The sequence below is a fragment of the Podarcis muralis genome, chromosome 15 (genome assembly GCF_964188315.1).
Source record: "Podarcis muralis chromosome 15, rPodMur119.hap1.1, whole genome shotgun sequence".
In the NCBI taxonomy this organism is placed as follows: domain Eukaryota; kingdom Metazoa; phylum Chordata; class Lepidosauria; order Squamata; family Lacertidae; genus Podarcis; species Podarcis muralis.
Window position 1 is genome coordinate 34,079,474 of NC_135669.1, and position 17,628 is coordinate 34,097,101.

General features: G+C 46.9%; 1 protein-coding gene across 4 annotated transcripts in view; it reads left to right on the forward strand.

Moving 5' to 3' along the window:
• CLIP2 (CAP-Gly domain containing linker protein 2) overlaps positions 1-17,628 on the forward strand; it is a 71,601-nt gene that overhangs the window by 44,581 nt on the left and 9,392 nt on the right. For 2 of the 4 annotated variants that reach the window (XM_028707286.2, XM_077919752.1), the window contains exons 4-12: positions 801-925; positions 3,412-3,625; positions 4,978-5,175; positions 5,910-6,013; positions 6,624-6,684; positions 8,712-8,816; positions 12,711-13,655; positions 14,814-14,871; positions 15,958-16,041. In XM_028707286.2, the coding sequence (XP_028563119.2) occupies positions 801-925; positions 3,412-3,625; positions 4,978-5,175; positions 5,910-6,013; positions 6,624-6,684; positions 8,712-8,816; positions 12,711-13,655; positions 14,814-14,871; positions 15,958-16,041 (1,894 nt within the window). The remainder of the gene's footprint in view (positions 1-800; positions 926-3,411; positions 3,626-4,977; positions 5,176-5,909; positions 6,014-6,623; positions 6,685-8,711; positions 8,817-12,710; positions 13,656-14,813; positions 14,872-15,957; positions 16,042-17,628) is intronic. The other 2 variants (XR_013390917.1, XM_077919753.1) reach the window with 2 other exon arrangements.

Consider the following 17,628-nt stretch of genomic DNA (forward strand, 5'->3'; position numbering starts at 1 on the left):
CCTAGGCTCTGTGGTTTATCCACAGCGCCACCCGCATCCCTTGCAGTTAAGCTGAGGTGTGGACAATTGAGACAACAGTTGCACGTGCCCAGATGGGATTTGGAGACGGGAATTGCAGACGGGGGAACAAGTCAGTAATGCTCACCAGGTGAAGAAATCCCCACCCTGTCTTGTACATCAATGTGAGAAACAACCTTACTGCATTTCAAGCTGCTGAGGTGTACCTAGTGCTTGTCTAATATCCTCATAAGCTTTATGTGAGCAAATTGGGATGAATGCTCGATTCCTTAGATCTCATAACTTTTTTTAAAAAGCTCAGATAAAACACTTTCATCTCTCAACGTGGTTCAGGTATCATTGTCTCATGATCATTTTGGGTGGTGCCTATATATTGTAAAGTCGAAAATCAATGGAGAGGAAAACGACGCACTTGGCTAGATGTGATTATCTTGACCAATCTGTTAGAATATTATGTTAATGTGAGCAAATGCAAAAGTAAAATTAGATCCCATAAACTGCAAAGTTCTGTTTCCCTCTCCTCCTCTGGTAACAGTGGCCAGGGCTAATATTCTGCCAGAGTTGGTTTGTTTTTTTGCAATTTGAAAACCAACCAAATTAGTGTCAAAATCAGTGAAGCATCTCACAATTGCTTTGGAGTTGTGTCAAGCTTCTTATTCTGACCCCAAGTTACCTTTGATTCTATCTTAATCTTTTTTCACCCTTTCTGTACGTTTATGTCTTTAAAACAAACTTTGTAAAATGTTTTGTTTGGTTCCTCTTCCCCCCATATGATTTTTCAGGTTGGTGGAACAAAAACTGGCGTCGTGCGATATGTGGGGGAGACGGACTTTGCCAAAGGGGAGTGGTGTGGAGTGGAGCTGGACGAACCTTTGGGGAAGAACGATGGAGCTGTTGCCGGAACAAGGTAGGGGGACGCCACAGCCTGGGTGAGCAGTGTCCGTGTGTGCAGGGTTGTTCTTTTGCCCCGGAGCTTTTCCTGTGAAAACCCGCTCCTTAGCGCCCAATCAGAGCCAGGGTCAATCCAGGTTTCCCGGTGATCGCCGTCCGCTCTGGGTTTTCACAGGGAAAACTTCAGAGCAAAAAAGTACTGTATTTTTCCGTGTATAAGACTATATTTTCCCTCAAATTTTTAAAGTTTAAAATTGGGGGTCATCTTTTACACGGAATGTTGCAAATGTTTATTTATTCATTTTGTGCTCAAAAAATAGGCGTTGTCTTGACCCCATGGACCAGAGCACGCCAGGCACTCCTGTCTTCCACTGCCTCCCGCAGTCTGGTCAGGCTCATGTTTGTAGCTTCGAGAACACCATCCAACCATCTCGTCCTCTGTCATCCCCTTCTCCTTGTGCCCTCAATCTTTCCCAACATCAGGGTCTTTTCCAGAGAGTCTTCTCTTCTCATGAGGTGGCCAAAGTATTGGAGCCTCAGTTTCACGACCTGTCCTTCCAGTGAGCAACCAGGGCTGATTTCCTTCAGAATGGATAGGTTTGATCTTCTTGCAGTCCATGGGACTCTCAAGAGTCTCCTTCAGCACCATAATTCAAAAGCATCAATTCTTCAGCGATCAGCCTTCTTGATGGTCTTGATGGGGGTGTCTTATACATAGAAAAATATGGTTTGTGCTTGGACACAGAGCTTTTAAGCGCAAATTGTTCCTGGAAAGAGCAGAAGAAAGGTAAGTGAGGATAAGCTCAGAATGTTTCTGCAAACTAAAAGATACACATTTTAGAAATCCTTCTCACGTATAAATTATTATTTGCTGAATTTGTTAGTCAATTAAATCGCCCAGGGCAACCTAAAGTGACTTACAACCAAACGGACAATAAACCCCACATACATATATTACAACCAAGGGGAAAGAGAAGTGAATTAAAAACATCCTGCCCACTTCTGACCTACCCTGATGGTCTAGGTTTCTATATGCCAAAGGTTTTATGAAGTGGTGCAGCCTGGACCACCTCAGTTGTGAATCAGGTGTATCAAGCCACTCTCAGACCGGACACTTATGGGGAGAGGCCCAGGGCAAACCGAGATGCCTGGAGGTTTCCTGATCTTCTGACACCTCTGCGGATCCGTCTCCCTGGCAACCAGCCGAAGGAGATGCTTTAGCCGAGAGGCATCCAAAGTTACTTGAGGAAATGGCAACCATAAACAGCTGCTTGCAAAGAATTTGGAACACCCATTCAGCCCTCAGCTCTGCAGTTCCCCAGCTCTGCCTCCCACAGGCAGAGAATTTGGGGCAGCTGCCAGCTGCTTTTGTGCAGATTTTGAGGCGGCGCTCTGGAACAGCTGCTCACATCTGGGTGAGATGTTTGGCATGCCTGTAGAGATCTTCACTTGCCTTTTCAGTGATACATCACTAGCAGCTTATTTAGTCAGCTGAGCTGCCTGAGAAAAGGAATAGCCCTGCCCTCTTGGCCCAGACGCTGTCATCTGCTCTGCTGCCACATCTGATATTTTTTTGGTGGTGTGTGCATGTTCATTTTTCTTGGGTGGGCTTGTTTTCCAAGGCAGCTGGGATCTGTATAAACAGGGCTATGTATTATGAAGAGAGTTTTAAGAACTGGCACCTGAGCAAGGTTTCCCCCTCGTCCTCTCCCATTCCCCCTTTCCTCGGGTGTTGCGTCTTTTTAGAGGTTGTAGACTTCTTATTTTTCCTAGCTATTGTTGAAAGTCTATTATTATTATCATCACCATCAGTTTATTAATTGCCTTCTGAACAACTATCTCAAGGCAACATGCGCAACAGATAATTGAAAACACAAAAACAGCAAACCTTTGAGGCCCTTCTTCGTGTGCCTCTTCCACGAGAGGGTGGCAACACGAGAACAGGCCTTCTCGGTTGCGGCTCCCTGTTTGTGGAATGCTCTCCCCAGAGAGGTTCGCCTGGTGCCTTCATATTTTAGGCACCATGCGAAAGCGGTCTTCTTCAGCCAGGCCTTTGGCTGATTGACATCTGATGCCCTTTTAAATGTGTTGAGGGAAGGGGGATTCTTGGCTTGTTTTTGTTCTTATTTTTATTATAGGGTGTTTTGCTTTTTATACTGTAATTTTATGCTGTGAGCCGCCATGGCATCTATGGATGACGGGTGGTATACAAATTTAATTAATGATAATAATAAATGATGATGAAGATGCCCTGGGATCTACGGATGAGAGGCGGTATACAAATATAATAAATGATATTATTATTATTATTATTATTTATTATTATTATTAAACTATGAGGGCAATACGAGATAGGTGCTCATTGCAAAGATCCATTTATCTAGCTGGGAAAGCCTATCAGGACAAAAATGACCACAGCACCGACTGTGTTTTGGGATCCCAAGTAGGGGATCCGGAAGCATGGAGCAGGAACGTAACCTCTGCCTCTCTTTTCAACTCCAGGTATTTCCAGTGCCCGCCCAAGTTCGGCCTCTTTGCTCCCATCCACAAGGTCATCCGCATCGGCTTCCCATCCACCAGCCCAGCCAAAGCCAAGAAGAGCAAGCGAATGGCCATGGGCGTCTCGGCCTTGACCCACAGCCCCAGCAGCTCCTCCATCAGCTCCGTCAGTTCGGTGGCCTCCTCCGTCGGGGGAAGACCCAGCCGGAGCGGGCTGGTAAGGAGCGGCTTCCGTTCGGGAATGAAGGCTTGGGCCACATCCCCACACCATAACTTCAAAGCACTATGATCCCACTGTAAACAGTCATGGCTTCATCCTCCAAGGAATGCTGGGAAGTGTAGTTTGTTAACGGTGCTGAGAGTTGTTAGGAGACATGCGCCCCCTCCCCATAGAGCTGCAGTTCCCAGAGCGGCTGAACAATCAACCCCTCTTTTAAGGAAAAGAGATGGATTTATTTACAGGCGGCGGCCATTTTGCGCACATCTAACTGACGTGCGACTGCCAACGCGTGGGTCATTTTAGACCCGGAAGATGGCGGAACAAGGGCGGGGTGGGCTTATGTATGCTCTGCTCACAGAACCCCCGTGCAAAATGATTGTCACCTGTATTGCATTTCATACATTCATAGAGTTGGAAGGGTCCTCCAAGTGTCATCTAGTCCAACCCCCCGAAATGCAGGGATATCAAAGCATCCATGTTAGATAGCCATCCAACCTCTGCTTAAAAAGGAGAGCTCACAACCTCCTGAGGGAATCCATTTATACCCCACCTTTTTCCTCTCAGGAACTCAAGGTGACGTTCATGGTTCTTCTCCCTGTCCTCAGTTAATCCCCACAACAGCCCTCTGAGGTAGGTAGCTGGCCCAAGGTCACCCAGTGAGCTGCATGGCCGAGTGGGGATTTGAACCCTGGTCTCCATAGTGCAACACTTTAACCACTATTCCACACTGACTAAATCATAGTCCAGCATCCTCTGGAGGGCTTGGGGAGGGCTGCTTCAGAGTATGGTTTCTTGTGAAGCTTGCCTGTGGCCCACAGTCTTGTCAGTGTCAGACAAAGACCTGTTTTATTTTCCCCAGAGCAGTTTAACAATCAATCCCTCTTCCCTCTGGGAATTATAGCTCTGTGAGGGAAACAGGGACCTCCTAACAACTCTCAGCACCGAGCAACAAACTGCAATTCCCAGGATTCTTTGCAGGGAGCCATGACTGTCAAATGATGCTTCAAAGCTGCCCTGTGGATGTGGTCTAGATGCAACAACTTGGTGCTAAATATTACTATTGCAATGCAGATTTGTTCCACTTTCTCTTCTGGCAAATAGGTTTTTTGCAGGCTCTTGTATTCTCCATGAAGGGAACACAGGGGTGTCGTGGCCACGGACTAGGTTTTGGGGGGTGGAGGGAGGGAAGCCATGTTTAAAGCAGAATCGTAGTGCTTTAATCTATGATGTGAACGCTCCCTGTGTTTGGATGTTGGGTTTGTCGCGAAGCTGATGGACCGAATAATGGACCTGTTGTGTTTCTCATCTGAGCTTTTCCAACCTTCCTCCTCCTCCTGTTCCTCTTGCAGCTGACGGAAACTTCTTCTCGCTACGCCCGGAAGATCTCCGGCACGACAGCCCTGCAGGAGGCCCTGAAGGAGAAGCAGCAACACATCGAGCAGCTGCTGGCGGAGCGAGACCTGGAGCGAGCCGAGGTTGCCAAGGCAACCAGCCGCATCTGCGAGGTGGAGAAGGAGATCAGCATCTTGAAAGCACAACATGAGCAGGTAAGGGACTTGCCTGGGCCACCTCTGAGCTGGCAGAGAGGGATGAGAAAATCAGAAGCAGGGAATGAAGTGCCTTTTGTTGATCTGTGTGGTATAAGGAAGCAAACTTATACCAAATCAGACCATTGATTTATCTCTTTCTGCCCTACCTTGAGATTCCAGGGATCAAATTTAATAATTAAAACAAATACCTCAAAGACTGTTTCTCCACATATGAACCTACCCAGACCCTGGGATCATCTTCTGAGGCCCTTCTTCGTGTGCCTCCTCCATAAGAGGTCCAGAGGGTGGCAACACGAGAACAGGGCCTTTTCTGCAGTGGCTCTCCTTTTGTGGAATGCTCTCCCCAGGGAGATTCGTCTGCTGCCTTCATTATACACCTTTAGCTGCCAGGCAAAAATGTTCCTCTTCAACCTTGTGTCCTGAGTTTGACTGTCTTCAAAGCCCATGACACCTTTGGTCAAGGCTGTTCTCCAACTGGAGCGCTCGCAGTCCAGTGTTTCCCACTTGTCGGTGTTTATACTACATTTTTTTAAGCTTTGCCTTGAGACAGTCTTTAAACCTCTTTTGTTGACCACCAGCATTACGCTTTCCATATTTAAAAGTATAACGGTGATATGTGTGTGTGTGTGTGTGTGTGTGTGTGTGTGCGTGCGTGCGTGTGTGCACATGCAGTCTCTATCTTGCCTGTGTGTGTGTTGCCTGTTTTGGAACCTTTCTTTTCTTTTCCTTAGTACATCTCCGAAGCAGAAGGGAATTTGCAGAGAGCGCGAACCATGCTGGACAGGTCGCAGAAGGAGAAAGTGGAGTTGCTCAACCAGCTGGAAGAGGAGAAAAGGTATCCATACTAGAGCAGGGGGCAGCGAGACACACAGCACCCTCCTTTCTCACACACACAGAGGGATTTGGTGTTGACAGCCCCAGCGATGGCACTTCCGGCTAGCAATGAGGGATGCTGAGAGAACCCTGACAGAAACCAGAGGGTGGAAATGCTGGTTTTCACTTATTTGTCTGGCAAAAGAAACTCAGTCCTGCAAGCATGATTGGCACCTGTCCTTTGGAACCCCAGCCCCCCACTGCATATCAAACAGACCCCTTTTCTCTGTTGTTCTTTCGGCTCCTCTATCAACCGGCCTAAAACCCAGGCGGCATCTGTCCTAGATCTGAACTGATTTGATGTATGTGATGCTGTTGTTTTAAACTGTTTTTATATTCATAGGTTATTCAATGTTATTTTATGCAATTGTTTTTATGTCTCTATCTGCTTTATGTATGTCATTATATTGCAAATCTCGTTGAGAGGTCTCGCGGGAAGCAGTTCAGAAATTTGGTAACGATGCTTTACTTAATCAGCGCAAGAGAGATTCAGAGGATTTTTTAATCACACCCCAAAATACAACCTTCGTGCTAATGGTTTTCCCTCCCTGACTTCTTTTTTTCCGCCTCAGGAAGGTGGAGGATTTGCAGTTCCGCGTTGAGGAAGAATCCATTACGAAGGGAGACTTGGAGGTAATCTGTGGCGGCCCCACACTTTTTAAAATGCATGAGCTGAGTTGTCAGCCTTTCTGGTCCAGCCTTGTTTTAATAATAAACAGAGTTATATTGATTAGCTGCTGCCTGACAAAGTGCAGGGCTGGGACGTGTGTTTTCCGAACGGCTTTCACAAAGGACCGTTTTCGGACAACGTGCCGCAGAGCTGACATTGCTCGCTTGTGCTTTGGGTCAATCATGGGGCGAGTTTTGTTTAGTTTTGATCTCTTTGGAGCCTTTATTCTCTGGTGAGGGGGACTCGGTGCACTGGAGGGGAGGTGAAAAAGCCCATTGAATGCAGAGCATATCATGAGTGTTTCTAAGTTCTGGATTGTGGTGGGTACCCCCTCACTGCCCTGCTCCTCTCCCAATTTTGTTCCAGTTTTGCCTGCTATTTAAACAAGTCTTGCTCTGCATCCTGGTTAGGAGTAAAACTGTATTGTCCCTTTGAGTGGGGGAAGGAGGAGGAGGAGCGTTTCTGCGCTGTTAGGGTGATATCAAACTAAGTCACTCTCGAAATAGACTGGAATTAAGCAGCTTAAGTACATTGATTTCAATAGGACTACTCTGAGTTTGACAAACTTTGGATATCACCTGCGGAAAGAAAGGCTTAATGTCAACAGCATTAAACATGCTGACATACAATAAGGATTCTTAATTAAAATCTAACTACTTTTGGGTGGAGGTAATTCGAAATGAGGAAAGCAGAATGCATTTATTTATGAATTTAAAATATCTTTGTGTATCCTATTTGGAAAACACTACTTTGGCTTGGTGTTCGTATGCTTTCCACTTCCTAAGTGTATTAAAGAAGGGTGAAACTGCTTTTGAACTGTGCAGCTTTCCCAGAGCAAAACTCGGATTAAAAGGTGAAGTGAACGCGATTCACCCAGGGCACTTTGGTCCATAGAAGGAGGAGCACGAGGCCGAGAATGGCAGGTTCTCCGAAACGCTGACTACGTCTGTGCGTGAAGCTCTGAGGGAGAATTGCTGCAAGGGGACAGAGAGGGCTTGGGTCAAATGGAACCCTGCAATGGCAGGTTTGTCTCTACTACTCTTGGATGGAGACAGTCTTGAGAGGTCTGAGACGAGACTGGTTTGGGACGAAACAGTGGGACCTGAAGGAGCGTCTCCACTCCCGTCGTTTTGCCCAGACACTGAGGTCCAGCCCCGAGGGCCTTCTGCGAGAAGCCAAGTTACAGGGAACCAGGCAGAGGGCCTTCTCGGTAGTGGCACCGGCCCTGTGGAACGCCCTCCCACCAGATGTCAAAGAGAAAAACAACCACCAGACTTTTAGAAGACATTTGAAGGCAGCCCTCTTTAGGGAAGCTTTTAATGTTTAATAGGTTATTGTATTTTAATGTTCTGTTGGAAGCCGCCCAGAGTGGCTCGGGAAACCCAGCCAGATGGGCGGGCTATAAATAATAAATTATTATTATTATTATTATTATTATTATTATTATTATTATTATTATTATTATTATTACTTGGGGCTGCCAGCAATTCAGGGCGAACAGAGCTGGTCCTCTGTGCTTGGTACCTTCAGGAAAGAGCACCTGGAGATAAATATACAGAATAGACGGGCGGTTGTCTAGGGCAGCAGTTTGCAGTGATAGGTTGTCTCATCTCGGACCAGGAGATGGGTGTCTTTACGTTTACACTGATAACTTTTGGGGGGTGCCTGCACATATGTGCTGCCACAGTTCAGAGGAATGACCCGGAAGCCGTCTCTCAATTGCGTGGCAGTTGGCGCCACTTGCTGCCTCTTGCTTGAGCAGACTTCCCTGCCTTTTCGGATCTTACGCTCTCTTTATTCTCCTGATTGTGAACTGCCTTCCTTTGCCCTGTTTGCTGGAGAAGATAACGATAACTTCTCCTCTTGTCCGTTCTCTTGATTTATTCCTCTGTTTTCTACTCTCTTCCTCCCTCTCCCAATTTTTTGTTTTGTTCTATTTCCCCCCCCTTTTCCTTCTGTGTTCTTTCTTTTATTTTCTCCTCCCGACCAGACCCAGACCCAGCTGGAGCATGCCCGAATACGGGAGCTCGAGCAGAACCTCCTGTTTGAGAAGACACAGGCTGAAAAGCTTCTCAAAGGATTGGAGGACTCTAGGGTAATCTGTCCCCAATGCTCCCCCAGCCCTCAAAACGGTCTCATCCTGCCCTGCTCCACGCAACCCAATGCCTGTGGATCAGATTGCTTGCATTCATTTTGATACCAACAAATCCTTAACCTCCTCCCCCTTCAAAAAAACCCACTTTTGTTTTCGTTTCTGTTGTTTTGGTCTTCAGCTTTCATTATTTCATTTATTACATTATATTTGCAATTTCCGCTCTTCCTCTTCGCCCCCTTCCCCACCCGCTCTCTCCAACGACCCTCAGAGGGTCGCATTTTGCAGTTTTGCCTCCTCCGTGTCTGTAAAAGGCAACCCCCCTTCCTTTTGGTTTTCTGTCCTTCAGCTTCTCATGCAACATGATAACCACCGGGACTGGAGCAAACCGCCATTTGCCATCCGATTTTAACCAATCGATAATCAATCGCTGGCCGAATACAGGGGGCCATTTACCTGGCAGTGTGTATGTGTCTGTACCCACCTTGACAGGCTGTCACCTGTCTTCATTCCACCTGGGGAGTGAGGAGAAGGGTTTTAAAAACGATTCGCCATATATCCTCACCGACCCAAAAAGAGGGGTGGGAACGAGACTGGGAATGCCTTGGCCACCAGCTTCCCAAGCAGCTCTGAATGGAATCATAGAATTGTAGAGTTGGAAGGGACCCTCGAGGGTCATCTAGTCATAGCTGTCAACTGTCCCTTATTTGGCGGGAAAGTCCCTTATCCCAGCGCTGTGTCCCAATGCTGTCCCTTATTGATGATGTCCCTTAAATTTCCGGGGTTTCAAAGGAAGCAGCTCCTCTCCCTCCCTCCCTGCCGGCCAGGGAGGAGGGAGGCTCCAACTGTGTTGCTTGGCTGCATTGCTCACCCAATAAGGAGTCTAAGAACGACTGGGGGGTGGAGCTTGCATGCCTTGTGCCGATCAAATCGGCCGCGTTGCCTGGGGACTCACCTTTGCTCAGTGCTTCCCAGCGGAGAGGTGACGGTGGTTTTCCTTGCTGCATCCCCTTTGCCGGGTTGCTGCGCTGTGGGAACCACCACTTGAGGCTTCGTTTGGCTGCTGGCTGGGCTTTCTGCCTTTGGCTCAGAGGGGCTCAGAAGTTGAACATACCTGTGCTCTGAAAATCCCTTATTTTGGCTGCTGATCCCTTATTTTCGAGGCTGCTGGTCCCTTATTTTCAAATCTGTAAATTGACAGCTATGCATCTAGTCTAACCCCCTGCCGTGCTGGAAGCTCAACTAATTGTCCATGCTCCTTGATAAATGGCCACCTGTATTCGTCCTTTCATCATTGCAGAGCTCTTCAGGGCCCCAGGAATTCTGCATCGAAACCAAATTCCTGTAGTTGTAGGTCCAGAATCCAGGAATGCAGATTAAACTGGGCGCACGTTTGCTTAAAATGGATGTGGTTTTGGGTGCCAGGGTATCGTTGTGTGCTTGAAGAAGGCTGTGCGTCTCTGGTTCTCTGTCAACCTGGGTCCAGTTCTGGCCTCCTCTCTGAGGCTTCCTCTCTGCCCCATCCTCTGGCTTGCTGAGGCGTTTGGAACTTGTGTGACTCTCAATTTCTGCGTGGAGGTCTTTCCAAGTTATTTCCTTATTTCCTGTCCTCTTTTATTTATTCATTTTAAGCACCTGCAGCCCACTCTTCTGCTGAAAAGGCCCCTAGAGCAGCTTACCTCGGACAAGGCAGTCTCTTGCCTGTTACGACACAAAAGGAAAAGGGACGAGGAGGGCAGAGGGGGCAGAATAGGTGACTTCTAAGCGACTCTGCAATTCTGTGTTTGCAGCCATGCGTGGATCTGGTGGGGTTGGTTTGAGATCTGTTCCTTGAGATTTCCTGCCTCTGAAAGCGCCTTCCTTCCATTTCTTTTCACCATGACTCGCAAGCCAAACATGCTGCTGCTTACCGTACCCTGCATTAAGCTAGCCAGCTGCTTCCCAGCCCATCATTCAACATTAACCATGGTCAGCAACGCGCTTTGCATCGAGCACCCTTCCTGACTCCTTCCTTTCTCAAACTCGGCTAATGGCTCCTTCTAACCGACTTGTCATGACTTGGTTTCTTTCTTCTTCTTTTTTTAAAAAAAGGGCGCTTCACCCTTTTACACCAGGGTAAGCCATGTGGCAGTAGAGGAGACAAAGTTAACTGAGCAATGAGCAGAAGCAACTCCGATGTTACCTGGCTCACGTTTCATTGTTAAGGGGTTCCTTTGGCCCCAGGAAGCAAGGGACCAAAGTTGGGGTGGGGCAGAATGCTGATGTTTTCATTGACGGCTGTGCAACTGGTCACCGCTGTTCCCATTTGACAGGTGGGAAAGACTGAGGTTGATTGTTGGAGCAAAGTGTGTGTGCGAGAGAGAGAGAGTGTATGTGAGCTTTCAGGAGCCTGTCACACCCTGCCTTGCAACACACTCGATGCTGGCTTGCACACGGAGCAGAATGGGTGGGAAAACTGTGAGCACTTCATACTGCAGGTGTGGAAGGAATCTTTTTAAAAAGTCCTCTGTGTTTTGTCTGTCTGTAAGGCTGCCATTGTGCAGACACCGTCTTTGGAATATATTTTTTTATACCACTTTTTCTTAATAACTGCAATGTTTTCTATTATATTACAGTGGAACCTCGGTTGTCAAACACTTCAGAAGTCAAATGTTTCAGCTTTTGAATGCCGACAACTCGGAAGTGAATGCTTCCATTTTCAAACGCACCTTGGAAGTCAAATGGCTTCCAAGGCGTGTTTCTCCATGTTTCAGTGGATTTTGACCGCCCATTGCGCCTCGGTTGTTGAACGTTTCAGAAGTCAAATGGTCTTCTGGAACAGATTACGATTGACAACCAAGGTTCCACTGTATTGCTGTAATCTGCTTAGAGCAGTGGTGTCCAAACCCTTTTCAAAGAGGGCCAGATTTGATGAAGTGAAGGGCCATGAGGTTCCAGCAAAGAAGGGCCAACCAAAGTTGTTGAGCTTTTTTTAGGATTAAAGGGTTTTTTGACTTTGTTGTTAAATTTAAATTCATTCTAATGGAGAAAATTAAAAATAAGCAAGGAAGGGAGGCCCAGCCTAATCCACTCCTAGGGACCCATTGTTTTGGGGTGGTTGTTGTTTTTTTGGCAATATATGGCTTGCCTCCATATGTACACATGCACACACTGCCAGCCACAGTGATGGGGGATTTCACAGCTGGTAATAGGCCACATGGGACCCAGAACAAAATGATGCCATGCCAAGCTCTCCTGTTCCGGGTGCCAGCCAGCCCATTTTCCTTCTTCCAGGCTATTGACAGCCATCCCTAAATTTGCATCTTCGGTGTAATGCCAGTGGCAAGGATCCTTTACCTAGAAGTATTATTGCTATTGTAAAACGACATGGTTCTTAAAGAGAGAGAGAGAGATGTGAATGCTTACCCTGGTGCAAAAAAGAAGAAAAAACCAAATCATACCTGAAAAGGAAGGTTCTGTTTGCATTAGCAATGTACTTAGACATTTGCCTTCCCTCTGCTGAGAGTCTTTTCATACGGCAGCCAGCTCAGTTTTGCCACCAAATTCCCAACTTTTTAAATGAAGTTTGCATTAGCCTCTTTCGCCTGGCGCAACCAGACATCCAGTTAAAACAGGGGTGGCGGGGAGAGCCTCTGTTCCACAGATATTGCCATACTACAACACTCATCATCCTCCACACTGACCATGCTGGCTGGGACTGATGCTCGGCAACATCTGGAGGGCCACAGATTCCCCCACCTGCACCTAAAAATATATTGGGCTGTCTATTATTATTATTACTATTACTATTACCGTTATGATACACGGTGTGAAAAGACCCCAAAAGAAATGGGCAAGTCTGAAAATGCAATGGCTGACTTTGCGTATGTGCGTTTATTTTATCGTCCACTCTTCCAGCTGACTACGGTGGCCGAGAAGTCGCGGATCCTCCAGTTGGAGGAGGAGCTGGCCTTAACGCGAGGCGAGGTCGAGGAACTCAGGCAGTGCTTGAAGGACACCCTTCCTCCAGATTCTCCGGACCACAGCCTCGGCTTGCAGACGGAGGCCCTGCGCCTCCGCGACCAGCTGCTTTCCGCTAACAAGGAGCACCAGAAAGAGAGCAGCCAGCTGAAGGAGAAGTACGAAAGGACGCTGAAGAAGCACCAGCAGGAGATCGAGAAGCTGAAGGCCCTGAACGAAAAGTACTCGCAGGAAATCGTGGACCTCAAGCAGAAGGTCCAGCAGGCCACCAACGAGAACATGGGCCTCATGGACAACTGGAAGTCTAAGCTGGACACCTTGGCGTCCGACCATCAGAAGTCGCTGGAGGACCTCAAGGCCACCTTGAACACGGGCCCCGACAGTCAGCACAAGGAGATAGTGGAGCTGAAGGCTGTGGTGGAGAGCATCAAGATGGAGCACCAGCTGGAGCTGGAGAACTTGAAGGCCAAGCACGACATCGAGACGGCCGTCCACATCAAGGAGAAGGAAGGCCTGAAGCTGAAGGTGCAGGAAGCCAAGGACGAGGTGGAGGAGAGCGACAGGAACTGGAAGCAGCAGCTGGAGGCCAAGACCAACCAGCACCTCTTGGAGCTGCAGGACCTGAAGGACAAGTGCCGAGACGCGGATCTCCGAGCACACGAGCTGGAGAAGCTTCACGGCGACTATGAGGATCAGGCGCAGGCCATCGCTTTCCTGAAAGAGCAGATCGCTCTGGCCGAGAAGAAGATGCTGGACTACGAGACGCTGCAGAAGACGGAAGCCCAGAACAAGCAGGAGATCCAGCGGCTGCAGGAGAAAGTCCTTGTGCTGGAGAACAAGCTGCAATCCACAGAAGCGCTTCATCCTTCTCAGCACACCAACGTACGTTGACCGGCCTAGCTGATTTCCAGCACCTTCCTCCACCCCCTCACCCCCCCCCACTTTTTAATTGTCTTTAAAACTCCTGGATGCATTTACAAAGATGCTAGCACATGACTGAGGATTTGAAGCTGGCAGTAATGTTTTCTCCAAAACCAGGGCCGTCCCTAGCGTTATACAAAGTGAGGCAACAGCCTCAGGTGGCAGACATTTCCAAACATTCCCTTCTGTTGTAGGACAGAGCTTTGTGTGCTACGCATCCTGTCTTTGCAGGGCCGGATTAAAACCTTTAGAGACCCTAAGCACTTAAAAGATTTTGGTGCCCCCGTATATATCCAATTCAAAATATAAACAACAATAAACTGTAAAACAAGATTTTATTTTTCGAGATGAAACGAAACCTAATGCAAGGTAGAAAGCGATGTTTATTGCCGTATGCTTCCACTTCTAAAAGAATGCTAGGTTTGGAGGAGCAGAGGCAGAATGAGAAAGTAAGGTGGGAACTCTAATAAAGACAAGGAGTTTGTGCAGGGGCAGAACGGAAGCCGGCAACAGCGTCTGGGGAGGCAAGGAAGCAAGCAAACAAATGAAAATGGCATAGCGCAATACAGACCTGCGTAAGGAAGAGCTATAGCTCGGCGGCCGACTGGCAGGCTGTTCTGAAGGTGGCTCTGCCTCTTGGGTCAACAATGGCTGTTTTCAGGTCCTGCCTTTATCAGAGCCCTGATCCACCTTCGGGAAAGAGCCCTAGTTTCATGTCAGAAAGCCCTATGCTCAGTCCCCAGCACTTCCTGTTCAGAACCATGAGGACTAGAGTCTTACTTTTTACATAGGTTGTCAGCACTTGGTTTCAGGTTTAGTCCCCAAGGGCAGCTCCGGGGAGGAGTCCTGCTTGAAACTTTGGAGAGCTCCTGCCAGCCAGTGTAGGCTGCACTGAGCTAGATGGACCAGTGGCCTGACTGTGCAAGGCAGTGCCTGTCCTAGGTGCTTCTGACCAGGCTGTGTACACAGCCCCCTGTTCCTTTCCCTAATATGTGCGCAATCCTTCTGACGTCTGGGGAATGTGTACAATGGCCAGTTGGGCGCATTCTCCATTTGATTTGCATGAGCCAAGGTGCACCCGAAAATTTTACGCTTGCGTGTTTTTACCGTTTGTTACAGATGATTGAAACCAACGACATTTCAGAAGAGAAGATCAAGATGAAGCAGACCATGGAAGGTAACTCTCTCTAGAAATCAGACAGGCTGTGTTAAGTTTCAGAGGCCAGCCTAGAAACTGGCTTAATTTCAGGAGGCTATGAATGTCGCTCTAATGTTTCTTGCTTCTGATGTTGGAGCCTATGTTTTCAGTTTTGCGAATTGTGCTATTCCCCACCTCCCTGTAAGCAGCGCCGGATTTACGTATGAGCTAAACAAGTTATAGCTTAGGGCCCCACTCTCTTGGGCCCCCCAAAAAAATTTAAAGGAAAAAAACACCCGGGTGTACATTTCCAAAATATAGGATAAAAAACAAATTAAATAAAACCTACATACAGCAACAGTCTTATGTGTTGTGTAGGCTCCTATGCTGTAAGTAAAGGGCCCCGCCTGCTAGCCTGCTCCCTAAAATATCACTGGTTTGCTCATTTCTGTATATAGGGTGCCTACTTTCTGCATGGACTGGTTCCATGGCAACATGTGCAAATGGCTTTAGATTCCTATTAGGTCCATAGATGACCATATAGCATATATTCAGCACAAAAAACATCGACAATTGGTTGTTGACAAAGGACAGCTGGACATATAAAAGGGCCCCATTACCTTTAGTAGCTTAGGGCCTCATTAGTCTAAATCTGGCCCTGCCTGTAAGCTACATTGAGACATACAGTGGTGCCTCGCAAGACGAAAAGAATCCGTTCCGCGATTCTCTTCGTCTAGCGGTTTTTTTGTCTTGCGAAGCAACCCTATTAGCGGATTAGCGGTTTAGCGGCTTAGCGGCTATTAAAGGCTTAGCTGCTTAGCTGCTAAAAGGCTCTTAGCGGCTTAGAAAAAGGGGGGGGGGAGAGGTGAAAAAGCGCAAGACTTGCAAGACGTTTTCGTCTTGCGAAGCAAGCCCATAGGGAAAATCGTCTTGCGAAGCAACTCAAAAACGGAAAACCCTTTCGTCTAGCGGGTTTTCCGTCTTGCGAGGCATTCGTCTTGCGGGGCACCACTGTATAGTGAAAATTGGGGTGTTAATCCCTTAAACAAATGAATGAATGAAGCCCCTAATAATATAAGCTTGCAAACGTAACAGGTGACCCGGCTCCCTCTTATCCTCCTGCAGATCTCCAGGACAAGCTGAGTAAGAAAGATAAAGAGGTGTCATCACTTGTCTCCCAAGCAGACACACTAAGGACTCAAGTAAGTGGTAAGTTTGCTTAGGCTTGTGTTGGTCAGATTGACAGATAATTTCAGCCGGGGTGTGTGTGTGTGTGTGTGTGTGGCACGGCGTGAGGACGGACATCTATTTTAGTCCTCACTTTAATGGAGGGGCCGAATCTACATCTGGGCTGTACCACTTTAGAGCCGAGAGGAGGGCTCTCACACAACTGATGTGAATGGAAACCAAGCAGCTCAGGGGGAAAGCAAAACCAGGGCCCGTCTCTGTGTGCGAAACCCGACAGTCGTTGCTGGAAGGAAAGGCCAGCTTTTAGTATGTGCTAGTGGCCAAAATTGTGGAAAGTTATATTACTGATGGTTGATGGCTCATAATGCTGGTGTTGTTGTTTTTTTTAGAATAATACAATAAAGTTATGCATGATCAGAAAGGCAGAATAGAATGCAAAAAACGGTTTGGAATGATCCTTATTCTGTAAAAAGTTATAGCCAGATAAAAGGGGTTATACACAGAAAGTTGTGAAAAATGTTATTTCATCACTGTTTCTGTTAGTACTTGATGTGGGAAGCTTTTGCTGCAATTACAGCCCTGCAACCATGTCCCATGGAGCGAACCAAGGATTTTAGTTCATCAGGTTTTATTATGTGAAACCATGATTGGATTATTGATCCTATCAATGGTGCTTTATTCCTTGGATACTTCTGACTAACAAGTTTCTTTAATCGGCTCCACAAATTTTCCACAAATTTTCTATTAGATTCAGGTTAGGGCTATTACACTCTGTCATTGGTCAGTTTTGAGTTAAGGATATCCACTTCCTGTTACATAAGGCAGACATGCTTTCTTTTTCTGGTTATTTGGCTGCAACATTTGATAGAATAAAGATAATCCAACATAGGGTTGCCATATTTCAAACAGTGAAAATCTGGACAGAATTTATTTATTTTAGCTTTTGGGAGAGGCAGAAACTTTGACGTTTTTAAGCTACGGTAATTTTATGGGAAATCAGCAAAAGCGACACTGCCGACACTGGTTGCCATACGTCCTGATTTTCCCAGACATTTTTTTGATTACTGCCCGGATGTCCAACACGATTTGTTCCATTATATCCTGTGTTAAATTATCTTTCTAATGGTGTATAATTTTTTGGTATTATTCTAAAAAAGACTGATGTTATGAGCCATCAAACCTTAGAAATACAAATTTCCTTAAAGCTTCCCACACGTTTGACCCCTAGTATGGTCTCTCAAGTCCCTATGGCTGTAGCAGCCTGGACAAAAGAAGCCTTAAAAAAAAAAAAACCAACCCCAAAGAAAGTGTTTCAAATTAGTTCTACCATTGATTTAATACTTCTGCTGATAAAAATGCCAGCCTGTGTACAAACCCAAGTACACAGAAAACTAAGAGAATTTAGTTCTGTTGCATTAATACCCTGCTTCTCTTCCATTGTGCCAACCCTAGGTGGTTACATCTCAAAAGACACACAGCACACAAGGAAAAAGGGTTGGGAGGGAGGAAGAAGAAGAAAGAAACGCAGACACGAATTCTGTATATTCCACCTTCTTTCCGTCATGGAACCCAAGGGGGCATGCATGTGGTTAACCAGACCCAGACCTG